Raw genomic sequence first — 22,015 nt, 5'->3', positions numbered from 1 at the left:
GGGAGCTGGGTTGGTTCGGGGGTAAGTGTTGGTGTCGCGCCCCCCATCTTATTTCCACTCACACGCGTCAGCTTCTTCTTCTTCTTCTCCCCCATCATCATCAATCACCTTTCTTTTGCTCCTTGTTCATCGATTTTATCATTCTCATTACAAGATGGATAATTTTGAGCAAGGTAAGTTGTAATCCATCCATCTCTCCATGATTTTGAGTCGTCTGCAGGGGCCTTTGGGCTTCTCTGCGGTCTCAGGCTTCGCCATGGGAGTTTGATTTGGGTCTTGATACTTTTCGAGTACCTGTGGTTATCTCCTATTGGGATGAATGTCTTGGGCTTGGTTCTTCAAAAGGATTGGGTCTTGAGCTCCCCAGAGCAGTGTCTGTTCCATGGAATGGACGCAGTACGTCTGTGGTGCCTGGGTCCTGTTCTTGATGCCAGGATTCTTTCTATGGAAGTGTTCTTCATTCGTCATCAGAATAAGAACCTCCTTCTTCAGACTGAATGCCATTCACTGTGTGGAAATGGTCTTTATCCTTTGGGATTGGGCCTTGACCTGCAGGATCAGGCTCGTGAACGAATGAACCTCATTTGGGCGCATACTGAGCCTCAAGAGAGATGAAAGAGACACATTGATCCTTAATAGGATTCAATCATCAATCATCATGGACTCATGGACATGCAATGGCTTTCAGGTGTTGTTCGTTGAAGGGATGGTCGCTAACGTTTGATGCTATAGTTATCGAAAACGAGGGCTGCGACCCGCAACAGGACCAACAACAGGACCAGCGTCAGAATCAGCGTCAGAAGCTGCGTCAGGTCCTGCGTGCGGTCCGGCGTCATGTCCTGTGTCAGGTCCTGCGTCATGCCCATGAACGGCGCAATGCGTTCAGAAGCTCGTCGATCCCTGTTGCTTCCTCAGCCACGCCTGCAACGACTTCTCCGCCGCTTACCGAATGCGAGGGCAGTAACCAGCGTCAGGTCAACGAACAGCGCAACGCGTTTGATACTATCAGAAGCTCATCGCCGGCTGTTCCTTCCTCGACCATTCTGCCGCCTGCCCCAACTTGCCCCCCTCCTACCGAGAACGAAGGCTGCGACCAGCGTCAGGTCCATGAACAGCGCGACGTGTTTGATACTATCACAAGCCCATCGCCGCCTGCTCCTGCCTCAAACATTTTGCCGCCTGCACCGAATAGATCTCCTCCCAGTCCCCCTATTTATTCTCGCTGGTCTCCTTCTTCGTCTTCTGTTTATTCTCAGGAATCTCCCACCCCCCAACCAGATCTCTCTCTTGCTTTTCAGCAATCTCTCGCTTCCCAACCAGATCTCTCTCTTCGGCGGTCTCGCTCTCGCACTGACTTCCCTCATTTGCGTGAAAGTCCACAACGTTCCCAATCTGCGCCTCCATCACCTTTCAAGATGGACAGCGGTTTGGATAAGCAGCTGCCGGACTCACCTACCTCGGCCACCACCCCTCGTGCTTCTCGCACCACCCCCTCCTCTCCTCCTTTTTACGGAGCTGGCAGTCTCCGTCGCTACACCACGCGCCGTGATTCGCGTGCCTCCCTCAATATCAGCCCTGCCTCCCACCGAGAGGACAGTCTCGGACAAGAACCCACGCACCCTGATCCGCGCGCCCCCTACATCTCCAACTCTGCCTCCCACCGCGATCGCAACCTCAGCGATGTCCCACCGCCTGCCGACTCGCAGCATCAGTCCACCCCTCGCCGCGACAACGTGGACCTTGCGGACCTCGCCTCGAGACTGAAGGCTCTGGAGGAGACTGTGGAGGCGGCCTCCCGGTCCCAGAGGCTCGAGTTCGAGAGAGTTGGCCGCCTCGAAGGCGCCCTGAGAGTGGAGATGGACTGCCTCCGTGGTCGCCTCGCCGACGTCGCCGCGTGGAAGGAAGAGGAGCTGGCCTCGCACGTGAGGTGGTTCCAGCAGCGCTTCGAGGCGCTGCGCATCCACGTGGAAGAGGTGTTTGCCGTCTGGGACCATGAGCGGCACGAGCTGCTCATGGCGAACGAGCGCATGAGCCGCCGCGTGGACGCGGCCGCCATCGACGTGCGCCTGGTGAGGAGGGAGCACCAGCTCCTTGAGGACCGAGTTGGGACGCTGTCCCGGTCCCTCGCCCGTCTGTTCTTGGCCCTCCAGGGCCCGGCGACGAGTTTGTCAGGGAACTCGTTCGCCGACCAGTGAACCTGGAGCTGCTCCGGCACCCCCCTGTCACAGGGGGTGTCTCTTCTGGTGCTGCCTCGGGCTCTCCCACCCCGATGGCATAAAAAGGCCCAGAATGTCTTTTTCGGTGGTCTCTACGGTTTCCTCTTTCTTGTCTCGACCCTTCGGGGTTGAGTTTGCTTATTGGTGGGGAGGGAAGAAAACGAAAAACAAAAAAAATCGAAAAACAGAAAACCCCGAAGAAAAAAAAATCAAAAATCTTGTATGAGTTGCTCGTTGGGGCTTCGACTGCATCATGGGGTTTCCTCGCTTTCGAGGTCGGCAGCGATGAGTTGCTTGTTGTACGATTAGGTGTTGTATGATTAGGTAGCCTCAATGCCAATGAACATGTTCGATTACTGATTCCAATATAACTTCGAAAGTAGGCTGCGTAGCGTCCTAGGTACATGTAAGGACATAACATTATTCACAGTATTTACTTAGTCGCAATCATCATCTTTTCAATATCCACCGCGGCCTCGGGGACCTGCGGACAGTAGTGCAGACGCAGCGATTCACCTTCCCACACTTACCCAGCAAAGACATTGGTAGACTCGACATCAATGGCAAAAGCATTGAAGACACCGTCACCCTTGCGCTCCTCGGTATGCCAAAGTGAAGAGATCCGACGACCATGGTGTTTCGAAACCTGATTAGTGATCCATAAGCGCCAGCGTCGCAAGAGCCGACTTCTCCGGCAACTGAAGCGAAGTCATCATAAGACGCTTGGAGACATTAGCCAGTCTTCTCGGAGGCGGGTCACCGTGTGCACGGGATAGCAGAGTCGGCTGCGGACAGCGGAGCAGAAGAGCCATAGGCGTCTGGAAGTTGACCTTGTTCTTTGAGCGGGTGGAGGCGAGATCGGTTCCGTCTGTGGAGGCATTGGGGTCGGGGAGGCGGAGGGAAGTGTTGGGGTTGTACCCTACTTCTGGGTTCATGGAGAGTGAATAGAGGGAGCGGTAGAGGTGCTTGATGAAGAATTTGAAGTCGAGGTGGAGGTCTGCTGCGGCTTTGCTTGCTTCTTGGCCTTCGAGGAGGGCGAAGGCGGTCACGGTGCGGAGGAGGTCGTTGAGGCCAAAGAGGAAGTCGTTCCCGCACCTGCTGAGGAAGCCACTGTTGAGCAGCCTGCCGTCGAGGAATCGAGTCCCGAGTCAGTCCAGGAGGCTCGTTGCTGAGCCGGTTCCTGAGCAGACTGTCGAGACTGCTACGGAGTCCGTCGAGGCTGCTTCCACTGAGCCTGCTGCCGCTAAGCCTGCTGCTGAAGCCACCGAGGAGCCCGTCCTCGCCGTCGCCGAGGAAAGCATTGCTGAAAAGGCCGAGCCTACTGAGGCCGAACCTATTCAGGAGACCACTGAACAGGTTACCGCAGAGGAACCAGCTGTCGAGGAGCCTGTGGCTGAAATTGCCAAGTACTCGACTACCCGCTGTCTCCGAGGCCGCTGAAGCTGCTCCCGGAGAGACTGCCGCACCTGAGCCTGTTGCTGCTACCATCACCGAAGAAGCTGCTGCTCCTGCTGAGGGTGTGGTTGAGGCCGTCGAAAGGCTATTGCCGTTGAATCTGCCGAGGAAGTCGTTGAGCAGCCTGAATTCACCAAGGAGGAGGTGACTGAGCAAGCTGTCGAGTAGACTGTTGAGGAGCCCGTTGCTGAGACTTCTGTCACCGAAGAGAAGGTTGCTGAAGAGCCTGTGGCTGAGACTGTTGAAGATGTTGCTGCTCCTGAGCTTGTCGTGGAGGCTGTCACCGCCGAGCCCGCCGAAACCAGCGAGGGAACCACCAAGTCCGTTGCCAAGGCATCAGACTCCAAGCCTGCTGCCGACGACAGTTGCGCCCAAGCAGAATGATGAGGATTCTCATCCTACGACTTTTCACTAAATGGTGTACCAGACAACTGGCTCAAGCAATCCTGCGCACCGTGTTTGCCAATTTCTTTGGAGCCATCTTTTCACCTTTCCGCCGTAACAAGGCCCCTAAATAGGGAAAGAAACATCACTTTTTTCGTGTCAGCCAGTCTGTTTTTCCTTGGTACGCTGTTCGTGGAGAATGAGAGCCTCAAAATGATGATGCACAGACATGTCGCTGAGGAGTGAGGGCTGACTCACTGACTGATTGATCAGGACCAACTGGTTTTGGCTCGCTGTGTTGACGGTTCCGATTCTTGCGATATGGTGTCGACCGTGTCGTTCATACTTCGGATAAGATCAACAATAAGCCGAGCTCACGTGGCATCGAAACGGATACTTCGGAACTGATCAACAATGATCCGAACCACGTGCTTATCAGAGCCCCCGATCTTGGCATCAACGGTGTGCGTGGGCATTGGCAAAAGTGCGTCGCCTTCCGAAGTATAGACATCGAGCCCGGACTTGAGGGCCCAGTTCTCCCCCAAGCAAGTTATTTCATATTCCCCTGTACCATTGGCTTGTGTTTTCCTGTTTCTATTTACGAATTTCATTTGCGTCTTGCTTCGTTTTGATTTATCTATGGTTGATGATTTCCTTTTGTCGTCTCTTCATGTTGGGATCGACGCCGCCCTCGATGGATTAGGTTGGCTTGCTCACCCAGTATGTAGTAGTTCTTGAATGGCATGATCTTATGAATAATGAATCTTTCAATCTAAGTGTTTATATGTAGCTATCCGCATGGTGCTTTGTCTTCTCCATTGCATGAATGAATCTCTTGTAAAGGCCCCTGCAGACGACTCAAAATCATGGAGAGGTGGATGGATTACAACTTACCTTGCTTGGAATTATCCATCTTGCAATGAGAATGATTAGACCGATGAATGAGAGACAAAAGAAAGGTGATTGATGATGATGGGGGAGAGAGGCAGCTGTGTTTGGGGGCAAACATAGACATCTTGCTATAAGGCATGCCGGCTCCCCTGCTTTTTCGTCTTAGCGCAAGGAGTCTGGTGTATCAACGGAGGGAAGACATGGACAACGACAATGGGTGAACTGCGAAGATTCCAGTGCGGACAGATGGGCGGCGGGAGATTCATAGTGGTTTAGTGATAGGTAGGGCGAGGGTCGTGCCTTCGATACCAAGAAAAGACACGATGAATCGATGGCAAGGTACCCGTGACTTCCGTTATAATAATGCCGGGAGCTGGGTTGGTTCGGGGACAAGTGTTGGGTGTCGCGCCCCCATCTTATTTCCACTCACACGCGTCTCCTTCTTCTTCTTCTTCTTCTTCTCCCCATCATCATCAATCACCTTTCTGTTGCCTCTCATCCATCGATTTCATCGTTCTCATTACAAGATGGATAATTCTGAGCAAGGTAAGTTGTAATCCATCCACCTCTCCATGATTTTGAGTCGTCTGCAGGGGCCTTTGGGCTTCTCTGCGGTCTCAGGCTTCGCCATGGGAGTTTGATTTGGGTCTTGATACTTTCCGAGTACCTGTGGTCATCTCCTATTGGGATGAATGTCTTGGGCTTGGTTCTTCAAAAGGATTGGGCCTTGGGCTCCCCAGAGCAGTGTCTGTTCCACGGAATGGACGCAGTACCTCTGTGGTGCCTGGGTCCTGTTCCTTGATGCCAGGATTCTTTCTATGGAAGTGTTCTTCATTCGTCATCAGAATAAGAACATCCTTCTTCGAACTGAATGTCATTCCTTGTGTGGAAATGGTCTTTATCCTTTGGGATTGGGCCTTGGTCTGCAGGATCAGGCTCGTGAACAAATGAACCTCACTTGGTGGCATACTGAGCCTCAAGAGTGATGAAAGAGACATATTGATATTGATCCTTAATAGGATTCAATCCTCAATCATCATGGCCTCATGAGCCTGCAATGACTTTTAGTTGTTGTTCGTTGAAGAGATGGTCGCTAACGTTTGATGTTATAGGTACCGAAAACGAGAGCTGCGGCCAGCGTGAGGACCAGCGTGAGAACCAGCGTCAGGGCCAGCGTGAGGATCAGCGTGAGGATCAGCGTGAGGACCAGCGTGAGGACCAGCTTGAGAACCAGCGTGAGAGCCAGCGTGAGAGCCAGCGTGAGAGCCAGCGTGAGAGCCAGCGTGAGGATCAGCGTGAGGACCAGCGTGAGGATCAGCGTGAGGACCAGCGTGAGGACCAGCGTGAGAGCCAGCGTGAGAACCAGCGTCAGGACCAGCATCAGGTCCTGCGTCAGGTCCTGCGTCAGGCCCGGCGTCGGGTCCTGTGTCGGGTCCTGCGTCACGCCCATGAACGGCGCAATGCGCTTGATACTATCAGAAGCTCGTCGCTGCCTGTTCCTTCGCCAGCCACTTGGCCGCCTGCAACGACATGTCCCCCTCTTACCGAAAACGAAGGCTGCGACCAGCGTCAAGTCCATGAATAGCGCAACGTGTTTGATACTATCACAAGCTCATCGCTGGTTGTTCCTTCCTCGGTCATTCTGCCGTCTGCCCCGACTTGTCCCCTCTTACTGAAAACGAAGGCTGCGACCAGCGTCAGGTCCATGAATAGCGCAACGTGTTTGATACTATCACAAGCCCATCGCTGCCTGCTCCTTCCGTAAACGTTTTGCCGCCTGCACCGAATAGTTCCCCTCCCAGTCCCCCTATTTATTCTCGCTAGTCCCCTTCTTCGTCTTCTGTTTATTCTCAGGGATCTCCCACACCACAACTAGACTGCTCTCTTGCTTTTCAACAATCTCTCACTTTGCAACCAGATCTCTCTCTTCGGCAGTCTCGCTCTCGCACTGACTTCCCTCTTTTGCGTCAAAGTCCACAACGTTCCCAATCTGCGCCTCCATCATCTTTCAAGATGGACAGCGGTTTGGATAAGCAGCTGCCGGACTCACCTGCCTCCGCCACCACCTCTCGTGCTTCTCGCACCACCCCCTCCTCTCCTCCCTTTTACGGAGCTGGCAGTCTCCGTCGCTACACCACGCGCCGTGATTCGCGTGCCTCCATCAACACCAGCCCTGCCTCCCACCGCGATCGCAACCTCAGCGATGTCTCACCGCCTGCCGACTCTCGCCATCAGTTCAACCCTCGCCGCGACAGCGTGGACCTCGCGGAGCTCGCCTCGAGACTGAAGGCTCTGGAGGAGACTGTGGAGGCGCACTCCCAGTCCCAGAGGCGCCCTATTGACAGAGTTGGCCGCCTCGAAGGCGCTCTGAGAGTGAGAGAGGAGGTCGACTGCCTCCAAGGTCACCTCGCCGACGTCGCCTCGTGGAAGGAAGGGGAGCTGGTCTCGCACGTGAGGTGGTTCCAGCAGCGCTTCGAGGCGCTGCGCGTCCACGTGGAAGAGGTGTTTGCTGTCAGGGACCGTGAGCGGCACGAGCTGCTCATAGAGAACGATCGCATGAGCCGCCGCATGGATGCGGCCGCCATCGACTTGAGCCTGATGGCGGGGGAGCACCAGCTCCTGAAGGACCGAGTTGGGAGGCTGTCCCGGTCCATCGGCCGTCTCTCAGTGGCCCTCCAGGTCCCGGCGAATGAGTTCCCGGAGGAACCCGTCACCGATGGCGATGACTCCGAATGAGTGAACCTGGAGTTGCTCCGGCAACCACCCTGTCACAGGGGGTTGTCTCTTCTGGTGCTGCCTCGGGCTCTCCCACCCCGATGGCATAAAAAGGCCCAGAATGTCTTTTTGGGTGGTTTCTACGGTTACGGTCTCCTCTTTCTTGTCTCGACCCTTCGGGGTTGAGTTTGCTTATTGATGGGGAGGGAAGAAACGAAAAACAAAAAAATCGAAAAACAGAAAACCCCCCAAAAAAAGAGAAATTCAAAAATCTTGTATGAGTTGCTCATTGGGGCTTCGACTGCATCATGGTGGTTTCTCGCTTTCGAGGTCGGCAACGATGAGTTGCCTGTATGATTAGGTAGCTTCGATGTTGCCAATGAACATGTTCGATTACTGAGTACAGACTCCAATATAACTTCAAAAGTAGGCTGCGTAGAGACCTAGGTACATGCAAGGACATAACATTATTCACAGTATTTACTTAGTCGCAATCATCATCTTTTCAATATCCACCGCCGCCTCCCGGACCTGCGGACAGTAGTGCAGACGCAACAATTCACCTTCCCACACCGACCCAGCAAAGACATTGGTAGACTCGACATCGTTGGCAAAAGCATTGAAGACGCCGTCACCCTTCCGCTCCTCGGTATGCCAAAGTGAGGAGATACGACGACCATGGTGTTTGGAAACCTGATTCATAAGCGCCAGCGTCGCAAGAGCCGACTTCTCCGGCAACTGAAGCGAAGTCGTCATAAGGCGCTTGGAGAAACTAGCCAGTCTGCTCGGGGGCGGGTTACCGTGTGCACGGGATAGCAGAGTTGGCTGCAGACAGCGGAGCAGAAGAACCATAGGCGTCTGGAAGTTGACCTTGTTCTTTGAGCGGGTGGAGGCGAGATCGGTTCCGTCTGTGGAGGCATTGGGGTCGGGGAGGCGGAGGGAGGTGTCGGGGTTGTACTCTACTTCTGGGTTCATGGAGAGGGAGTAGAGGGAGCGGTAGAGGTGCTTGATGAAGAAGTTGAGGTCGAGGTGGAGGCCTGCTGCGGCTTTGCTTGCTTCTTGGCCTTCGAGGAGGGCGAAGGCGGTCACCGTGCAAAGGAGGGTTCTGCGGCGGGCGTCGCGGGCTGCGGATTCGGTTGTGACGTTGGTGTCATCTTCGTCGTCGTTGACGACTTCTTGGTCGCCTTCTTCGCCCATTTCTTCGCGCTCGGCGTGGTTGATGAGGTCTTTTAGGGCTTCGAGGAGATCGCCGAAGAAGTCTTGGTTAATGAGGTGGGCGTATTTCGCTAGACCTTCCAGCACGGGACCCATCAGGGGCGGAATGCGGAGCTTGAGGATGCGGAAATAGAGACCGAAGACGAGCTTTAGCGTTTCGGCTTGGTTCTTGTCTCTTTGTTCGTGGGAGACGACTGCCTCGGCTTGACTCATGTCCTTCTCGACTTCCTTGCGCTCTTTTTGGACCTTGCGCTCTCGTTTCGTGCGGAATTCACGCTTTTGCTTCGGCTTTTTGCCTTTGGGTGCTTCTTCCTCTGCCCGATCCACTCGGTTTTGAGAAGCCTTGAGGTGGAACTCGCCGAGTAGGCGGAGATGAAGGAATGTGTCCAAGACAGTGGGATGAATGTGGAAGTCTCTGGCCTTCAGCATCTTGGCAAGCAGACGAACAGCTTCGAGAGATACGGTTCCATCGTTATCTTTTGCGAAAATCTCTTCCAAGGTCTCACGGCACTTGACATAGTCGGCATCGAGCTGTCTCCGTGCTAGGCGGTTGACCAAGATCTTGAGAAGCTCGCTGCGGAAGTTGAAGTGTGGTACGGCCAAGAGCATAGTGCAAGCCATCTGAATTGCGAAACTCTTCAGACTGGGATCAGTGGGGCCATCTGCTTTGGATGGCTTTGAGAGCGCACCCAGCTTCAGAACGTAGTTTCGATATCCAGCCACGAGGGACTGTTCGAAGTCTCGGAGCTTGCGCACTTCTTTTGATACTCTGGCGGTCTGATCTTCCTCGCTCAATGGACGAATGCGGTATCCGGGGATGATATCCTTGTAGACAGCAGCCTGTGCAGCCAGAGCCAATTTCTTGACCGTGAGGGGTGTGTTTTTCTTCGAGGACATCTCGGCCATTGTCTTGAACAAGGAGATGTGCTCCTCGGGATCTTCGTTGATCAAGGTTGCGATCCTGGCCAAGTCCTCCTTTGCCTGTATGATTTGTGCCTTCACTGGGATCTTGGGTGCTTCTTCCTCGGATTCTTCTCCGTCCTCATCCTTACCCTCACCTTCAGAACCATCCTCCTCGTCATCATCGGTGCCCAAGAAGCTGTCGGTATCCTCAGCCTGGTCCTCAGCCTGATCTTGGGCCTGGACAAAACCTTCGGAGGTCTTGATTGGCAGTCGTGCGCTCTCGCTGGCTTTCTTGGTGTGTTTGCGCGGGCGGCGCTCGTAGTCTTGCTCGACGTCCCATTCTTCGCCCTTGGAGCGCGAAGAAGAGTCTTCAACATCCGCTGGAGGACTCAATCGTCTCCGCTTCACTTCTGGGCCACGTGCCATTATGCAATTGTATATCGGGGGGTTCGAAACGACCTTCGCGGAGAAAAGCAAAAAATATCTTGGAGTAAAAAGGCGGTCCCGAAAATTCTAGGCGGAAAGACAATCATCGCTCCCATTGGCTCTGGTGGCCCGTTCCACCACTATAATTTTCAGGTCCGCTTCTAGGCGGTAAGATATTGCCCGACTTTGGTTTTTTTTTGGCTCCTCACTTTTTGACAAGACAAGATCGCTGTTACTGTACCTTATTGTCACCACTTCAGCTTCATATTATACAATATGAGATCTCTCACAGAAGTACGTATATCTGCTTCTCGACTTTGATGCTCTGGCTAACCCAATGACTCTACCAGGAAGAGACGCGGACGCTCTTCACGAAGCTCGCTGTCTACACCGGCCGCAGTCTGAATACTCTTATCACCCCCGCCGAAGATGGAACCTTGAGTGTTTTCCGTCTGCAGGGATCCCGTGTCTACTACGTTAAGAAGGATCTCGCCAACCTGAGCGTCTCATTCCCCCGCGATGTGCTCTTGTCTATGGGTACTATGGTCGGCAAATTCACAAAGGTATGGGCTCTGAACCGCTGTCATTCTTGCTGCCAATGCTAATATTCCCGCAGACTGGCAAGTTCCGTCTTAACCTGACAGCTTTGGACCTGTTGGCCCAGCACGCTCGGTACAAGGTATGTGTCGGTCTATATCAGGCGTAGCTCAAGAAGCGGTGCTGACGTACTCTTACTCGCAGGTCTGGATCAAGTCAAACGGAGTTATGGTAAGCTTGACATTACAATACTAACGGGATTCACTGCATTTTACTAACAATTTCTAGCCTTTGCTCTATGGTGGTTCAGTTCTCAAGGCCCATGTCGCTCGGTGGTCCGCCGAAGACGCCCCCGTGAACAGTGGAGTTATCATTTTGGACGAATCCGACAACCCATTGGGATTCGGTGTCACTGCCAGAGGAATAAGTGAAATGCGTCGCCTTGAGCCTACAAGTGTTGTCGTTCACCGTCAGGTAGGTTGGATTGACTCGGGATTCTAAGCATTCGCTAACCAAGACAACAGGCCGATACAGGAGAATATCTCAGAGAGGTGGGTTATTCTATACGTTTATCAATATTTCATCCTGCATTACTGACATTCATAATAGGAGGATACATTGTTCACCACCTAAGCAACGTTCGACATGACATCGAATATTACATGACAACAAGTCGAACCCGGCGTTTGGGAGTTTCATTTGATCTCTTCGATCTTATAAAAAGTTGGGTGTACTTTCTACCGTCGGATGCTGTGCTCTCTGCTTCTAATGTCATGAATTCATGGCAAATATTGATCGACATCTATGTAATGGTTAGCATATGAAATTACACCGCTTGATAACATCTAGAGTCTCCCAGAACTGTCCTTGGTCTAGTTATACGAGTTATACTGTAAAAGTGTCCGTACATGTACGAAATACCTACACAGTAGGTACTAGTCGTTGTATATCATTGCCCGTGCTTCCAGCGGGTACGTGGGCCACCACCATGGGTGTCACTGAAACCTCCTATGGAGTAGGTATCAACGATCTAGTCCCCAGGATCGTATTTCATGGGACAGACAGTTGATAACAACCAAATAATTGTACATCGTCGGTATAGTAGATACTAGTTCTCGACGATCTCCACCGGGCATCGGAGATATGATGAGTCAGCGGATGCCATCATCTCGGATTTGGGGCAACTGCAAAGACGCGGGATGATATCTCAGGAAGCCTCATCCTGGAGTCTTGGACTATCTTCGAGATTAATCGAAGACCAGCACAGCACGAGACCTTGTCACGTGCGACCAAATATATAGCTCTTCGTGGCTCGGCGACCCTCGCTGCTGTACTTCTTCCCTTCACAGCAGTCTGAGAATATCGCCGACCCCCACCATCATCACCATGGCGCCGTACACAGCTGCCCAGAAGAAGCTAATTGCTGAATTCATTGAGGTCACCAGGACCAAGGACACCGTGGCCCCCAAGGTATGTCTTTGAACCGGTTTCCGGACATATCGCGTTGTGTTGCAGTCCGTTCGAATGGGGGTGCTCTGGCCTGGTCACGTGTCTAACATTGAGTATAGTTCCTTAAAGCAAGTGGATGGAAGTTGGAACAAGCGATTGTTGAGTGAGTACCCGCTGCTTTTGGTTTGAAATTCCCACGATCTTTCCTCGGGCCTTCATATGGCGCTCACTCCTTCCGGAGTGAGCGTGTTGTTTGTGACGGCACCAGTATAAGAGACGGGTTTCTGGTCCAGCATCATATTTTCTTCCTCGTCATCTCTCCGCCTCCTTCAATCACCCTTACTGCAGTTTGAAATCTCATCATGTTGTATCTGCTGTGACCATGGTGCGGATAAAGTTCACTGGCCCGCGAATGCCGCGGGAGGTGCGGAGGGAGGAAGAAGACCTGTACTGTCACCCCATTTCCATGACTGCACATACTTATCCATCCCGCTTTGTCGTTCCCATACATGAAGCATGTTTGAGATACGCATAGGCTGACCTTGCCTCTTGACAGTTACCTGGCCGCTGCCAAGAGCACACAACATGTGTATACCTCGCCAATTACCATCCTTTTCGAAAGCTACCGCGGTATGTACACGTCTTTGACACGTCTATTCTACGCCGAATCACTAACCCACCCTTAGACGACCCGGTCGAGAGTCCGGATACCATCGGTATCACTCGCGCCATAGACTTCCTACGTGACATCAATGTGGAGCTGGACGAGGTCGCCTGTCTGGCCGTCTCCGAGCAACTCAAGTGCCCCTCGATCGGCGAAATCACCCGTGATGGCTTTGTGCTTGGATGGATCAATGCCGGGTATGATAACTCTTACAGCTCAAAGATCCATTCTCAATCCGAGCTAACAAACTAACACCCACACAGCTGCGACACTATCCCCCTGATGCAGGAGTGGGTCAAGAAGGTCCGTACCCGCATCCCTAAGGATCCCCAGCTCTTCCGGAAGGTCTACCGTTACGCCTTCACGGTCTCCCGCATGCAAGGTCAGCGTCACCTGCAATTTGACATCGCCGTCGAGCAGTGGCGTCTCTTCTTCACTGCTGAGCGCGGCGGTCTGGCTTGGAACACCAAGACTACCCCGTGGCTGGACTGGTGGATCCAGTACCTCGAAGATTTCGGCAGCAAGCCCGTTACCAAGGACCTGTGGGAGCAGGTTGAGGTCTTCATGCGCAAGACTCTCGAGGATGAGGATATGCACTGGTACAATCCTGATGGTGCTTGGCCTGGTGCCCTGGATGACTTCGTCGGTTGGGTTCAGGATGAAAGGCACGAGCCGAAGATGGGTAAGGGGCAGGAGCAGGATATGGAGGTCGAGTAAAGGACTCCCTCCGGGTTATTTTGATATGAGAGTGTTTTCACTCCATGTCGGCCGGCTCACGGCCTGGCTTTGTGGACTGGTTGTCCACTTGATTTTCTTAGGTATCTACATGCGCTCTGCCATGTAGCCATGGAGTTCTTCCCAATTGAATTTAGTTTATTCCAATTTCATCTGGTCTAGATATCTAGGAGTGCACGTAGTCGATACCTAATCGGAGTGTAATGATACTGGTTCCTGATATCAGAGAGGAAATTACATGTGCCACTGTTATGCAAGAGCAGCAATCGGACTCAAACAGACATCCATGGATATAAAGCCATTCATCATAATATTGAGTAATAACATCAGGGGTAAGATATCTGGGGACATGTCAAAATACACGATGGGTGTGTACATGGTAGATCAACACTAGACAATAATGAACAAAGGAAAAAAAGATTAATCATCTACTGCAATCAAGCAGGGAAAGAGGCGATAGACAAAAGACGATGCATCTTCCCGGGTTTGTTTGCAATCAACTGCGGACTCATCCTATCTAAGGGTAGTCGCGCTTCTCGTAGCCGGGGTCGCGGCGCTGGTCGTACCGCTGCCAAAGCCATTAGCAATCAAATCTCAGCGATTCCACAGAAATATTATACACATACCTTGCGGAGAGCTTCCAGACGCTTCTTCTTGGTGTGGGTGTTGACGTAAGTTCCGATGAAGAACGCGATAATGTTGAAGAACGGCACCCATGTGTGTTCGGGCAGGAACTTCTGAGCGAAAGCCAAAGCCAGGGGCGAAGTGACCCAGCTGACCTTCATGACGGGCATGAATCCAGCCTTAACGGTAGCGCGGACCTGGTGGATGGTGCGCGCACCAGCGATAACGGCCATAGAGCTGAGATAAACACTGTTCTGGATGGGGGAGACCTGCGGAGAAAGATGGAAATTAGCGATTTCGCACGACACACGGGGGTAATGTCGACAACACGTACAATCAAATTGCTGACGAGAATCTGCAAGATCTTAGCCTTCAGAGATGTGCGGCCGGCGAAGATCTTCTGGAGAATGCCGATGAGGACGTGGCCGAGGGGCGCGCTGATGAACATGCCGTACAGCGACATCTTGGGGATGCGCGAGCTGAAGTAGTGGCCGTGCTTGCCGACATCGTGAGCGATCCATGAAGCCAACAGTTCCTGCAGGCCGGAGAGCACACCGGAGGTGAGCATCTTCGTGCGCAGCGGGTTCTTCTGGAGCTGGAGGAGGTAGGCCTGACGATCCATTCCCCGGATTAGTTGCCGCCTTTCTTAATTTTCTTATTATTGGATACGGGGGAGCGCCGCTGCATACCTGGAGATATCCGGCCGCTGTCCTTCCGCCGGTCAATCGCTCACCGACACGGTGTGCGAGGTCTTCGGACTTGCCGCCCGCGGCCGTGACGGCAGTGCGAACCGTTTCTTCTTGGAATTTGACGGACATTGTGTTGGTAGGAATATGGGGTTGAAGGAAGGGGTTGGATCGGGGTTCAAGAAGATATCTCCGAACCAACTGACGAACAATGGATTAATATGATGATAAGGTCGGAAGTGGAGTGGGAAAACGATGGGGGTGAGGAGACCGGGGGGGGGAAGTTCCCTTGTTTGTTTATGAAGTTGGGGGCCCGAGGGTGGCTGGGCTAGATCTGGGGGAGATTAACAGCCGAGGCAACGATTACTCACATCTTTTTGTTTACAATATCTCTGGGGGTTGGAAATTTTGATATTCAAATATTGGACAGTAGGAATAAGTCAACCCATGAAAATGAATCCATCGGTTAAGAAAATAGCAGTAACTGGGGACAACGGATATAAGAGCGATGGGCGAGTCGGCAGATGGACCGGCGAGATCCATTCTCCATCGGCGGAGCTCATCGGAAACCCCCGACACCGTTTTTAATTTCATTTTGGATTTTCCTTTTACCTCAACGTTCTCATTTCATTTAGATTAGGATCTACTTGGGTCAAGGTCACTATGGAAGTGTCAAGTGAATATTTGATTGTTCGTTGCTGCGATGCTTCTTTCTTCGCAGGTCACGGGACTCGCAAACTGCAGCGGCAGCCGGAGACGAGACATCTGGAAGATAACCAATTGAATACAGAAGACCGATTCCATATCTCAGCCATCACGGCAAAGGCGCAATTTTCCCGGGGCTTGATGGAATCATGCCAATATGCCTACTCGCCTAGCAAAGAATCGATCATACTGATGTCTAGAGTCTTTACTCTCTAGACTCTCTTCGTATGCCCGTTGACGTGACATAGTAACGCCAAACCTCTTTATTGTGGGGAATTCAAGTTATATGAATGAGGATCGAGCATACACTCTCAAACTTTTGAAATATGCCCAGCATCCTATTGGATATTCTCACTCTACGCAATACAATGCGTCTGTATTTGGAACAGCTGGTATGTCGACAGCCAGATCTTTGAAGGTAATGATATTTCTTCGGTCACCATAAGAGCTTCTGCCGTATAGGCTGATCGCATACATCGGTCGTTGGAACCTAGGATGACCGTGTTGGGTGGATCTTCGCGAGGCCAACGACACAGTAGGTGTTCCATGTATCTACCTTTGGTCGTTATGCTGTGAGGTATTATCCCCAGTAATACGCACTGTACCATTGATCAGTCTATGCGAATCGCAGTTGTCATGTGAATCAGCACTCGTGATGAGACCAGTACCAAGTCATATTTCATGTCACATGGTGAACCAGGTTTGCTATGTGCTACTATTTGGGTTCCTTGTCTCTCACCTATAAATACCTGCTGGTTCGACCCTCTCTCGTCTTCCAACTCTTCTCTCCTCCACATATCCAAAGATTACGCCTCTCCTATCTCTACCTTTCTCGAATCTATACTATTTCAAGGTCAAGGGAAAACCTGTGGCCTTCCACACTCTCTTCTCCCCTCTTCGATGACCTGATCAGCAACTCACAACCAAAACATGCGTGGGTAGAGAGCTCCTCGTCAACGGTCCTCTCCATCGACTATCGACACACCACTCATCCCTCTCTGGTCAAGGGCCAATAATGGAACGGCCTTGTTCACCTTGTCCATTTGGGGCCTGGACTCGACCCCGACACATGACGCAAGCATACGATGGCTCTGCTTCAGCCCTTTTCGACTCTATACTCCATCATGGGCCAGCAAACGACCCTGTTCCACTCGGTCCCGCCTCATGACCAGAATATGCGGGACCTTCGTTTCGACCCTTTCGCAACCATGCGTCAGTGGAGGAGCAACATGCGGCCCTGGCTTCCAGTGGCTCTGGGACGATCCCAGATATTATAGAGTCATACGCGCACTCGGAGATGACTCGGCGAGGCGTGACAAGGAGCCGGCCGACTGCCAGCTGCTATGCTCGAAGTGGATTCCAGGATGATCTGTTGATGGGATGGGCCATCAAGATCACGCCTCGATGTCTCCACTGGCCCTCGCCCACCTACCTTGAACCTACTTACGAAGTGCCAAGCCAGAAGGTTTTCTTCGTAAGCTGAGATGGTCCTATCTATGCCACCTCAACATTGATAGCCTCTTGGCACAGTGCCACCCGAACCTAGAACCGACCTCCCCCGCATCGTCCGTTTCAGCCCAACATACTCAAGAGGCAACGAGGAACTGGTGGATGTCCTCTACCCTGACAAACATGAAGGTGAGTAGAATACAGAATGCCAACAGAAGGTTTTCCGACACTAATATCGACTGGTATGAATAGAGACATGTTGAATATATAGGTTGTGGAGCTACCGGAGAGTCCGGAGAACTCGATGCCTCTTGACCTAGTCACTGTCCCAGATGGAAGGACTGTTCTCTCCCCACCTTCAATTCGCAGGGGCAAGCATTACCTTACAGTGAAAGTGAAGTGGAAATTCTCACTCCTGAGATCTGGTCCTGCTCCCGCAGAATCGATCCACCGACCGAAACAAGAATCAAAACCACCGGGGTGGTACAGTGGGAGGAAGCACCATTGTACCCGCTCTTGTGACGCTTTTTCCACTTATTGTCTTTCCAATCATACAAGATGCCTCCGATCTTTACCGAAGTCCCAAAGACAACGGAATCGTGGGCAAATGCAGTCAGTCTGTCCGGAAACACAATACATCCCAACCAACGAGACCAATGGGGCTCGGGCTCTAATATCAGCGAGGAGGAGTATCTTTTGTTACGGGTATTATGGTCCTTCGAAGAGCAACTGGACGCCGAGATGCGAAGCAAGTTTGGCTTGAATGGCCGTTTCAAAACCGCGAGGCGATGGCTGGGAAAGTTTGAGCCATTTGCTAAATACCTGGAACAAGTTGAAAGTGGGAGCCAGATTCCCAAGTACGATCCCCAGCAGTTGAACCCCGACGCCTGGGGGAGCGGCATATTCGATATCGCAGCCCATGAGCAATATCGGATCGTTACAACCATAGCGTCGAGTACGACAACGACGGGGTCGAGGAAGCCGCTGGATGAACAAACTATAAATGCCGCGCTTATGGCATTTCTAACATCCATTGCCATGAAGCACTCCCTCACAAGCGAGGAAGAATCTCAACACCGGCTACGTTGTCTCAACGAGCCCTCATCCACCCCTCCGACTTCCACTTCCCAATCTCCTGGTGGACTGTGATGAATAGTCAAGTGGAAGGGGGCGTGCCAGAAAGCTTCTTGACCTTGAAGCAGCGCTGAAGAAAGTGGCTTCCGTACGGAGCAAGTTTCATGTGCGAAAGATTGGCATGTTGATCCGGTGGGAAAACGACGAAATTGGTGTGGAGAATGACATGGTGACATGGAATCAATTCTGAAACCGATTGGGGTCCAACGCAACAGATTTGTGATCCCGAATTCGGACAAAACACCCGCCTGGAGCCTTCAGAAGGCTTGCCTCAAGTGCAAGTATGAGGTGAACACGCGTCCTGACCTGTCAGAGGAGTAGCTTCAAGCTTCACACTAAGTGCCGCCACCCTGGCGTCTGGAAGAAGGAATTCTGCCATGGATCCCATGTGCGAGGCCTGTAAGACTCGGATGCCTCTGTTCACGCTCACTTGCCCAAGCTGTCAAGAGAAGCTCGACAAACTGCGCACGTCAGTTCACATGGACTGGGACGTGGACCAGAGGAGGGACTCAGGGAGAGCAGAGCAGGCCATCTGAGGAGACGCTCATGGTTGGTTTTCTTTTCTTCTCTATGTTATTTTCCTTTTCTTCTTCTTTCTTCCTTTCTCCAGTCTTGTTGTCATTAGAATAGGTAATCGGAAACCCTTTTTCGAAAATGCTTCCTTGTCACAGCTACTATGTAATATCTGCCAACTCTTGAATGTCGTTAATCCATGAATAATACCATCATAATCATTGAAACCTCCAGAACGTTTCCAATGTCTATCTTTGTTTGTGGATTTACTCATCATAAGCAACTGGCTCTCCAATTCCTCACAATGACCCTGCAGGCTGTTGCTCAGTCTTGCTGGAGGCACAGGCTACGATGAAGGAGACGATTATGGTCTTGATGGCTGTCGTTGCCGTTGTCTGCGTCGCGATGCAAGCATTGTAGTTCCCATCTGTACACAGTGTGAGGATTCCAAGCCGGCCGAAGATCTGCTGAGGCTGTGCGCCTGCGAAAGCCAGTACTACACCGGAGCCTGTGCCTACAGCTCCATACATTGACCCTATCTCACTAGTCAAATACCGCTAATGCCTGCGTGGTTGTTTTGTCGGGGTGAACCCGAAGAAGATAGGGCGGTTGGTTTGTCTGTATCAGTCCACTATGGCCAATAAGATCAAATTTGTACAAGAAAAACAAAGGGGTCAAAAGAATGTGAACAATGAGCACCCAAAGTCTATGCTTTAACCGTTGAAGTAGCAGCCCACAAGTCGTGCAAACTCCAAGCCCCAGCACCGAAGCTGATAAGCCCGACCATGCTATCGGGAATACCGAGGCCTTCCTCAACACACCAGTGCAAACACAAGGGAGCCCAGAAGGTATTATTGACCAGACTCTTCTTCCAAGCCCGGACCTCCAAGCGCGTAGCCTCGCTGTCCTCAGCTTTGGTTTCCTTGTTCTCAACCGTGCCAGCAGCCACACGCTGCGCAGCCAGTCGCCGTTTACGCAGCACACGCTGGCGCCAGAGCACGAAGAACTGGAAGAAAATATGTCCAAACCATCCACGGGTACTCCAGATATCCAACTTGGCGCGCCCTCCGTATTTGTCCACGAACCGCTTCGAGACAATCCCCTTGGCAGAAAGGTACGCCACGTTCTCGAGGACCTGGTAGAACACGTTCGAGATGACCTGCAGAACAGTCAGGGCATGCAGAACGGGGTCAGCCGGTGGGGATTTGAGCGTTTCAGCCCCCCAAATCCATAACGGGAGCAACCCGAACAGCCGCAAGGTATATCTCGTCTCCGACGCAAGTGAGGAAAGGGCCTTGAATTTTGAAGCCGATGACGCGGTAGTGGGGCTTTTGATCGATGTACCACCTCTTAGTCGCGCGAGAATACCCATCCGTGCCTGAAATGCTATCCAGGGGGCTGAAGCTGTCAGGTGGTGCAGCATTGAGGCGACATATTGGATGGTCGCTAGTGCGCGCTCTTGTCCGTTTGCCTCGGATAGTAAGCTGCCGAGATTATTAGCAACATCCTTTACCGGTGTCTATTGCTGCGCTCATGGCGAGTATGTCATGGCCTCAAGGGGTGGTGCTTACAGATTTAGGCGGCGGATTGTGACATCAGTTGTTTTTAGGGCGGTTAACAGTTGTTGCTTTGGGCATGCGCTCCCTCTGGGAACTTTCTCTGCATCGGCAGATGCTCCTGGGGGCTTCCCAAGGTCTGACATAGTGTATGATGTGTATAGGGAACCTTTGGGCGAGGAAAATAAAAGGGACGTTAGAAGAAGCGCGCGAACGGAAGCTACCGAGGCTCGGAACTTAAGGTTCGAAGTTCCAAGGGCGATCTAATCTCCGGCGCTACCCCCGCCGCCCGCCGTCTCTAGGGTCTCTTAGATATTCGGGCATCTCCGCGTTCACAGCTGTTTCTATCCTGTTTAATACTATTTGCTTATGCCATACTATTTTATTACGATATACATATTGATTATTGTTCATGGTGTTATGGTCTCTGCTGGAATAGCATCAGGGGATTAGTTCATTCATAGGCACTATCCGTGCTTGTCACATGCGGAGTACCCACTCGCGAGTCTCACGTGCCGCGCATCTCACAATGTCTACCAACGTCCTCATTTGCTTCATGAACCTCATTCAATCGCCTAAATCCCACGTCTACGGTCTATTTTCTCTCTGCATAAGCGTAAGATGCATCGGTCATCCTTGCCATGCGCTTATTGCGCAGAGAGCTGGCACAGAAGCTCCTTGCAGCGGAGGTAATTGATGGATGCCATGCCGACCAACGGCAACGAGTACAAAATCTTGCAAGTACTCCGTGCATTTGGACATAAATTGAAGTACACAGTAATATCTTTCAATATTGGCAACAAAATGCTTGATTCTATAAACGGAAAACACCTGAAGACTTGACTCGCATCTGTTTGGGCGGGGGGACGGGTCATTCGGATGTATTCTGTCTCCCTTCCCTGTACCAACTCCTCCAACCTCGCTACTCTCTGCGGCAACATTCCCGTGTCGTTCTGTCCTTTAACCTTCCGAAAGCTTAGGTACAAGAGGAGGATGTTCTGTAGGCCTCAGACTACTCCACAAAACCCAAAGACCGCGTGGTACAGTGGGGTTCTGACGAAGGAGATGGGACAAGGAGACTCGCAAGCATTGTTGGCCTTTCCGAGCTAGCACAACTATTGATGACACCTACTGCAGTCTTCAAGTCGACGGGGTATGTCTGCCTCCAACAATGGCCTCCTCACACCCCCCGCTCTGAGTAGAGATCAGGGCAAGGCCGCCGTATGCTTGCGTCATGTGTCTGGGTCAAGTGAGTCGCTCAAGTCCAGGCCGCCAGAGCTCAGGGCCGTCTATTGGCCCTTGGCCCGAGAGGGATGAGAGTCGTGTCAATAGAGACGATCAATCAAGCGAGCGCTTGATCTGGATATCGTTATATTCGCTCACGTCTCACAAGACCGAGTTGAGTATAGGAGACAGAGGCGGGATCGTCGATGTGTACTCCATACATAAGCAGCCGGCCGATGGACTTGTTTTCGAACATGATCTGCCAAGTCGGCAACCGCCCGGCTTTGTTGAACGGCCCAGTATGATTGTTGTGAAAGTAGGACCCAAGCTTGGAAGGCGCCAGTGGCTTGGCTGGTGGCTGATCGGGGTCCAAGGATGGCGAATCGGTGGGCGTGGCAGATTCGGTGGGACTGAACGGCTTCGGTGGCTAGGTTGTGCATTCGGTGGCGATGACCGCTTCAAACATGTTTGCCGGGTTGAGCAACTGACGCCGGTAGGTGCTCAAGGGTGAATCCCTGGCTAGGCGACGGAGAT

General features: G+C 52.2%; 12 protein-coding genes across 12 annotated transcripts; 8 read left to right on the top strand and 4 right to left on the bottom strand.

Annotated features, from left to right (window-relative positions):
- Window positions 1-677: 677 nt before the first annotated feature.
- N7515_010083 (uncharacterized protein) lies at window positions 678-2,195 on the top strand (the record flags this gene model as incomplete). Its single annotated transcript, XM_056670826.1, has 1 exon — window positions 678-2,195. One exon carries the CDS (start codon window positions 678-680, stop codon window positions 2,193-2,195), a length of 1,518 nt encoding a protein of 505 aa, XP_056517199.1.
- A 671-nt stretch (window positions 2,196-2,866) lies between these two features.
- N7515_010082 (uncharacterized protein) lies at window positions 2,867-3,151 on the bottom strand (the record flags this gene model as incomplete). The annotated part of the gene is made up of 1 exon (XM_056670825.1): window positions 2,867-3,151. One exon carries the CDS (start codon window positions 3,149-3,151, stop codon window positions 2,867-2,869), a length of 285 nt encoding a protein of 94 aa, XP_056517198.1.
- A 34-nt stretch (window positions 3,152-3,185) lies between these two features.
- On the top strand, window positions 3,186-4,055 carry N7515_010081 (uncharacterized protein; the record flags this gene model as incomplete). The annotated part of the gene is made up of 3 exons (XM_056670824.1): window positions 3,186-3,593; window positions 3,649-3,738; window positions 3,840-4,055. The coding sequence occupies 3 exons, from the start codon at window positions 3,186-3,188 to the stop codon at window positions 4,053-4,055; spliced, it is 714 nt and encodes a 237-aa protein (XP_056517197.1).
- A 1,418-nt stretch (window positions 4,056-5,473) lies between these two features.
- Window positions 5,474-6,531, top strand: N7515_010080 (uncharacterized protein; the record flags this gene model as incomplete). The annotated part of the gene is made up of 2 exons (XM_056670823.1): window positions 5,474-5,492; window positions 6,059-6,531. 2 exons carry the CDS (start codon window positions 5,474-5,476, stop codon window positions 6,529-6,531), a joined length of 492 nt encoding a protein of 163 aa, XP_056517196.1.
- A 428-nt stretch (window positions 6,532-6,959) lies between these two features.
- Window positions 6,960-7,682, top strand: N7515_010079 (uncharacterized protein; the record flags this gene model as incomplete). The annotated part of the gene is made up of 1 exon (XM_056670822.1): window positions 6,960-7,682. One exon carries the CDS (start codon window positions 6,960-6,962, stop codon window positions 7,680-7,682), a length of 723 nt encoding a protein of 240 aa, XP_056517195.1.
- Window positions 7,683-8,141: 459 nt separating this feature from the next.
- Window positions 8,142-10,205, bottom strand: N7515_010078 (uncharacterized protein; the record flags this gene model as incomplete). Its single annotated transcript, XM_056670821.1, has 1 exon — window positions 8,142-10,205. One exon carries the CDS (start codon window positions 10,203-10,205, stop codon window positions 8,142-8,144), a length of 2,064 nt encoding a protein of 687 aa, XP_056517194.1.
- Window positions 10,206-10,481: 276 nt separating this feature from the next.
- Window positions 10,482-11,375, top strand: N7515_010077 (ribosome biosynthesis protein NIP7; the record flags this gene model as incomplete). The annotated part of the gene is made up of 7 exons (XM_056670820.1): window positions 10,482-10,499; window positions 10,556-10,768; window positions 10,822-10,884; window positions 10,947-10,973; window positions 11,031-11,216; window positions 11,267-11,293; window positions 11,352-11,375. The coding sequence occupies 7 exons, from the start codon at window positions 10,482-10,484 to the stop codon at window positions 11,373-11,375; spliced, it is 558 nt and encodes a 185-aa protein (XP_056517193.1).
- Window positions 11,376-12,128: 753 nt separating this feature from the next.
- Window positions 12,129-13,572, top strand: N7515_010076 (defective in cullin neddylation 1 family protein; the record flags this gene model as incomplete). Its single annotated transcript, XM_056670819.1, has 5 exons — window positions 12,129-12,212; window positions 12,311-12,354; window positions 12,748-12,821; window positions 12,878-13,052; window positions 13,119-13,572. 5 exons carry the CDS (start codon window positions 12,129-12,131, stop codon window positions 13,570-13,572), a joined length of 831 nt encoding a protein of 276 aa, XP_056517192.1.
- Window positions 13,573-14,107: 535 nt separating this feature from the next.
- N7515_010075 (Mpv17/PMP22 family protein) lies at window positions 14,108-15,032 on the bottom strand (the record flags this gene model as incomplete). The annotated part of the gene is made up of 4 exons (XM_056670818.1): window positions 14,108-14,158; window positions 14,217-14,483; window positions 14,549-14,824; window positions 14,904-15,032. The coding sequence occupies 4 exons, from the start codon at window positions 15,030-15,032 to the stop codon at window positions 14,108-14,110; spliced, it is 723 nt and encodes a 240-aa protein (XP_056517191.1).
- A 1,697-nt stretch (window positions 15,033-16,729) lies between these two features.
- On the top strand, window positions 16,730-17,251 carry N7515_010074 (uncharacterized protein; the record flags this gene model as incomplete). Its single annotated transcript, XM_056670817.1, has 3 exons — window positions 16,730-16,817; window positions 16,874-17,079; window positions 17,123-17,251. The coding sequence occupies 3 exons, from the start codon at window positions 16,730-16,732 to the stop codon at window positions 17,249-17,251; spliced, it is 423 nt and encodes a 140-aa protein (XP_056517190.1).
- Window positions 17,252-17,612: 361 nt separating this feature from the next.
- On the top strand, window positions 17,613-18,203 carry N7515_010073 (uncharacterized protein; the record flags this gene model as incomplete). Its single annotated transcript, XM_056670816.1, has 1 exon — window positions 17,613-18,203. The coding sequence occupies one exon, from the start codon at window positions 17,613-17,615 to the stop codon at window positions 18,201-18,203; it is 591 nt and encodes a 196-aa protein (XP_056517189.1).
- A 1,204-nt stretch (window positions 18,204-19,407) lies between these two features.
- On the bottom strand, window positions 19,408-20,403 carry N7515_010072 (uncharacterized protein; the record flags this gene model as incomplete). The annotated part of the gene is made up of 2 exons (XM_056670815.1): window positions 19,408-20,185; window positions 20,273-20,403. The coding sequence occupies 2 exons, from the start codon at window positions 20,401-20,403 to the stop codon at window positions 19,408-19,410; spliced, it is 909 nt and encodes a 302-aa protein (XP_056517188.1).
- Between the last annotated feature and the right edge of the window lie 1,612 nt (window positions 20,404-22,015).

Source organism: Penicillium bovifimosum, assembly GCF_028826915.1.
Source record: "Penicillium bovifimosum strain IBT 22155 chromosome Unknown utg000008l_segment0_segment0, whole genome shotgun sequence".
Lineage (NCBI taxonomy): Eukaryota > Fungi > Ascomycota > Eurotiomycetes > Eurotiales > Aspergillaceae > Penicillium > Penicillium bovifimosum.
Note: the sequence above shows the minus strand (reverse complement) of the source record. Positions and strands in the feature narration are given on the sequence as shown.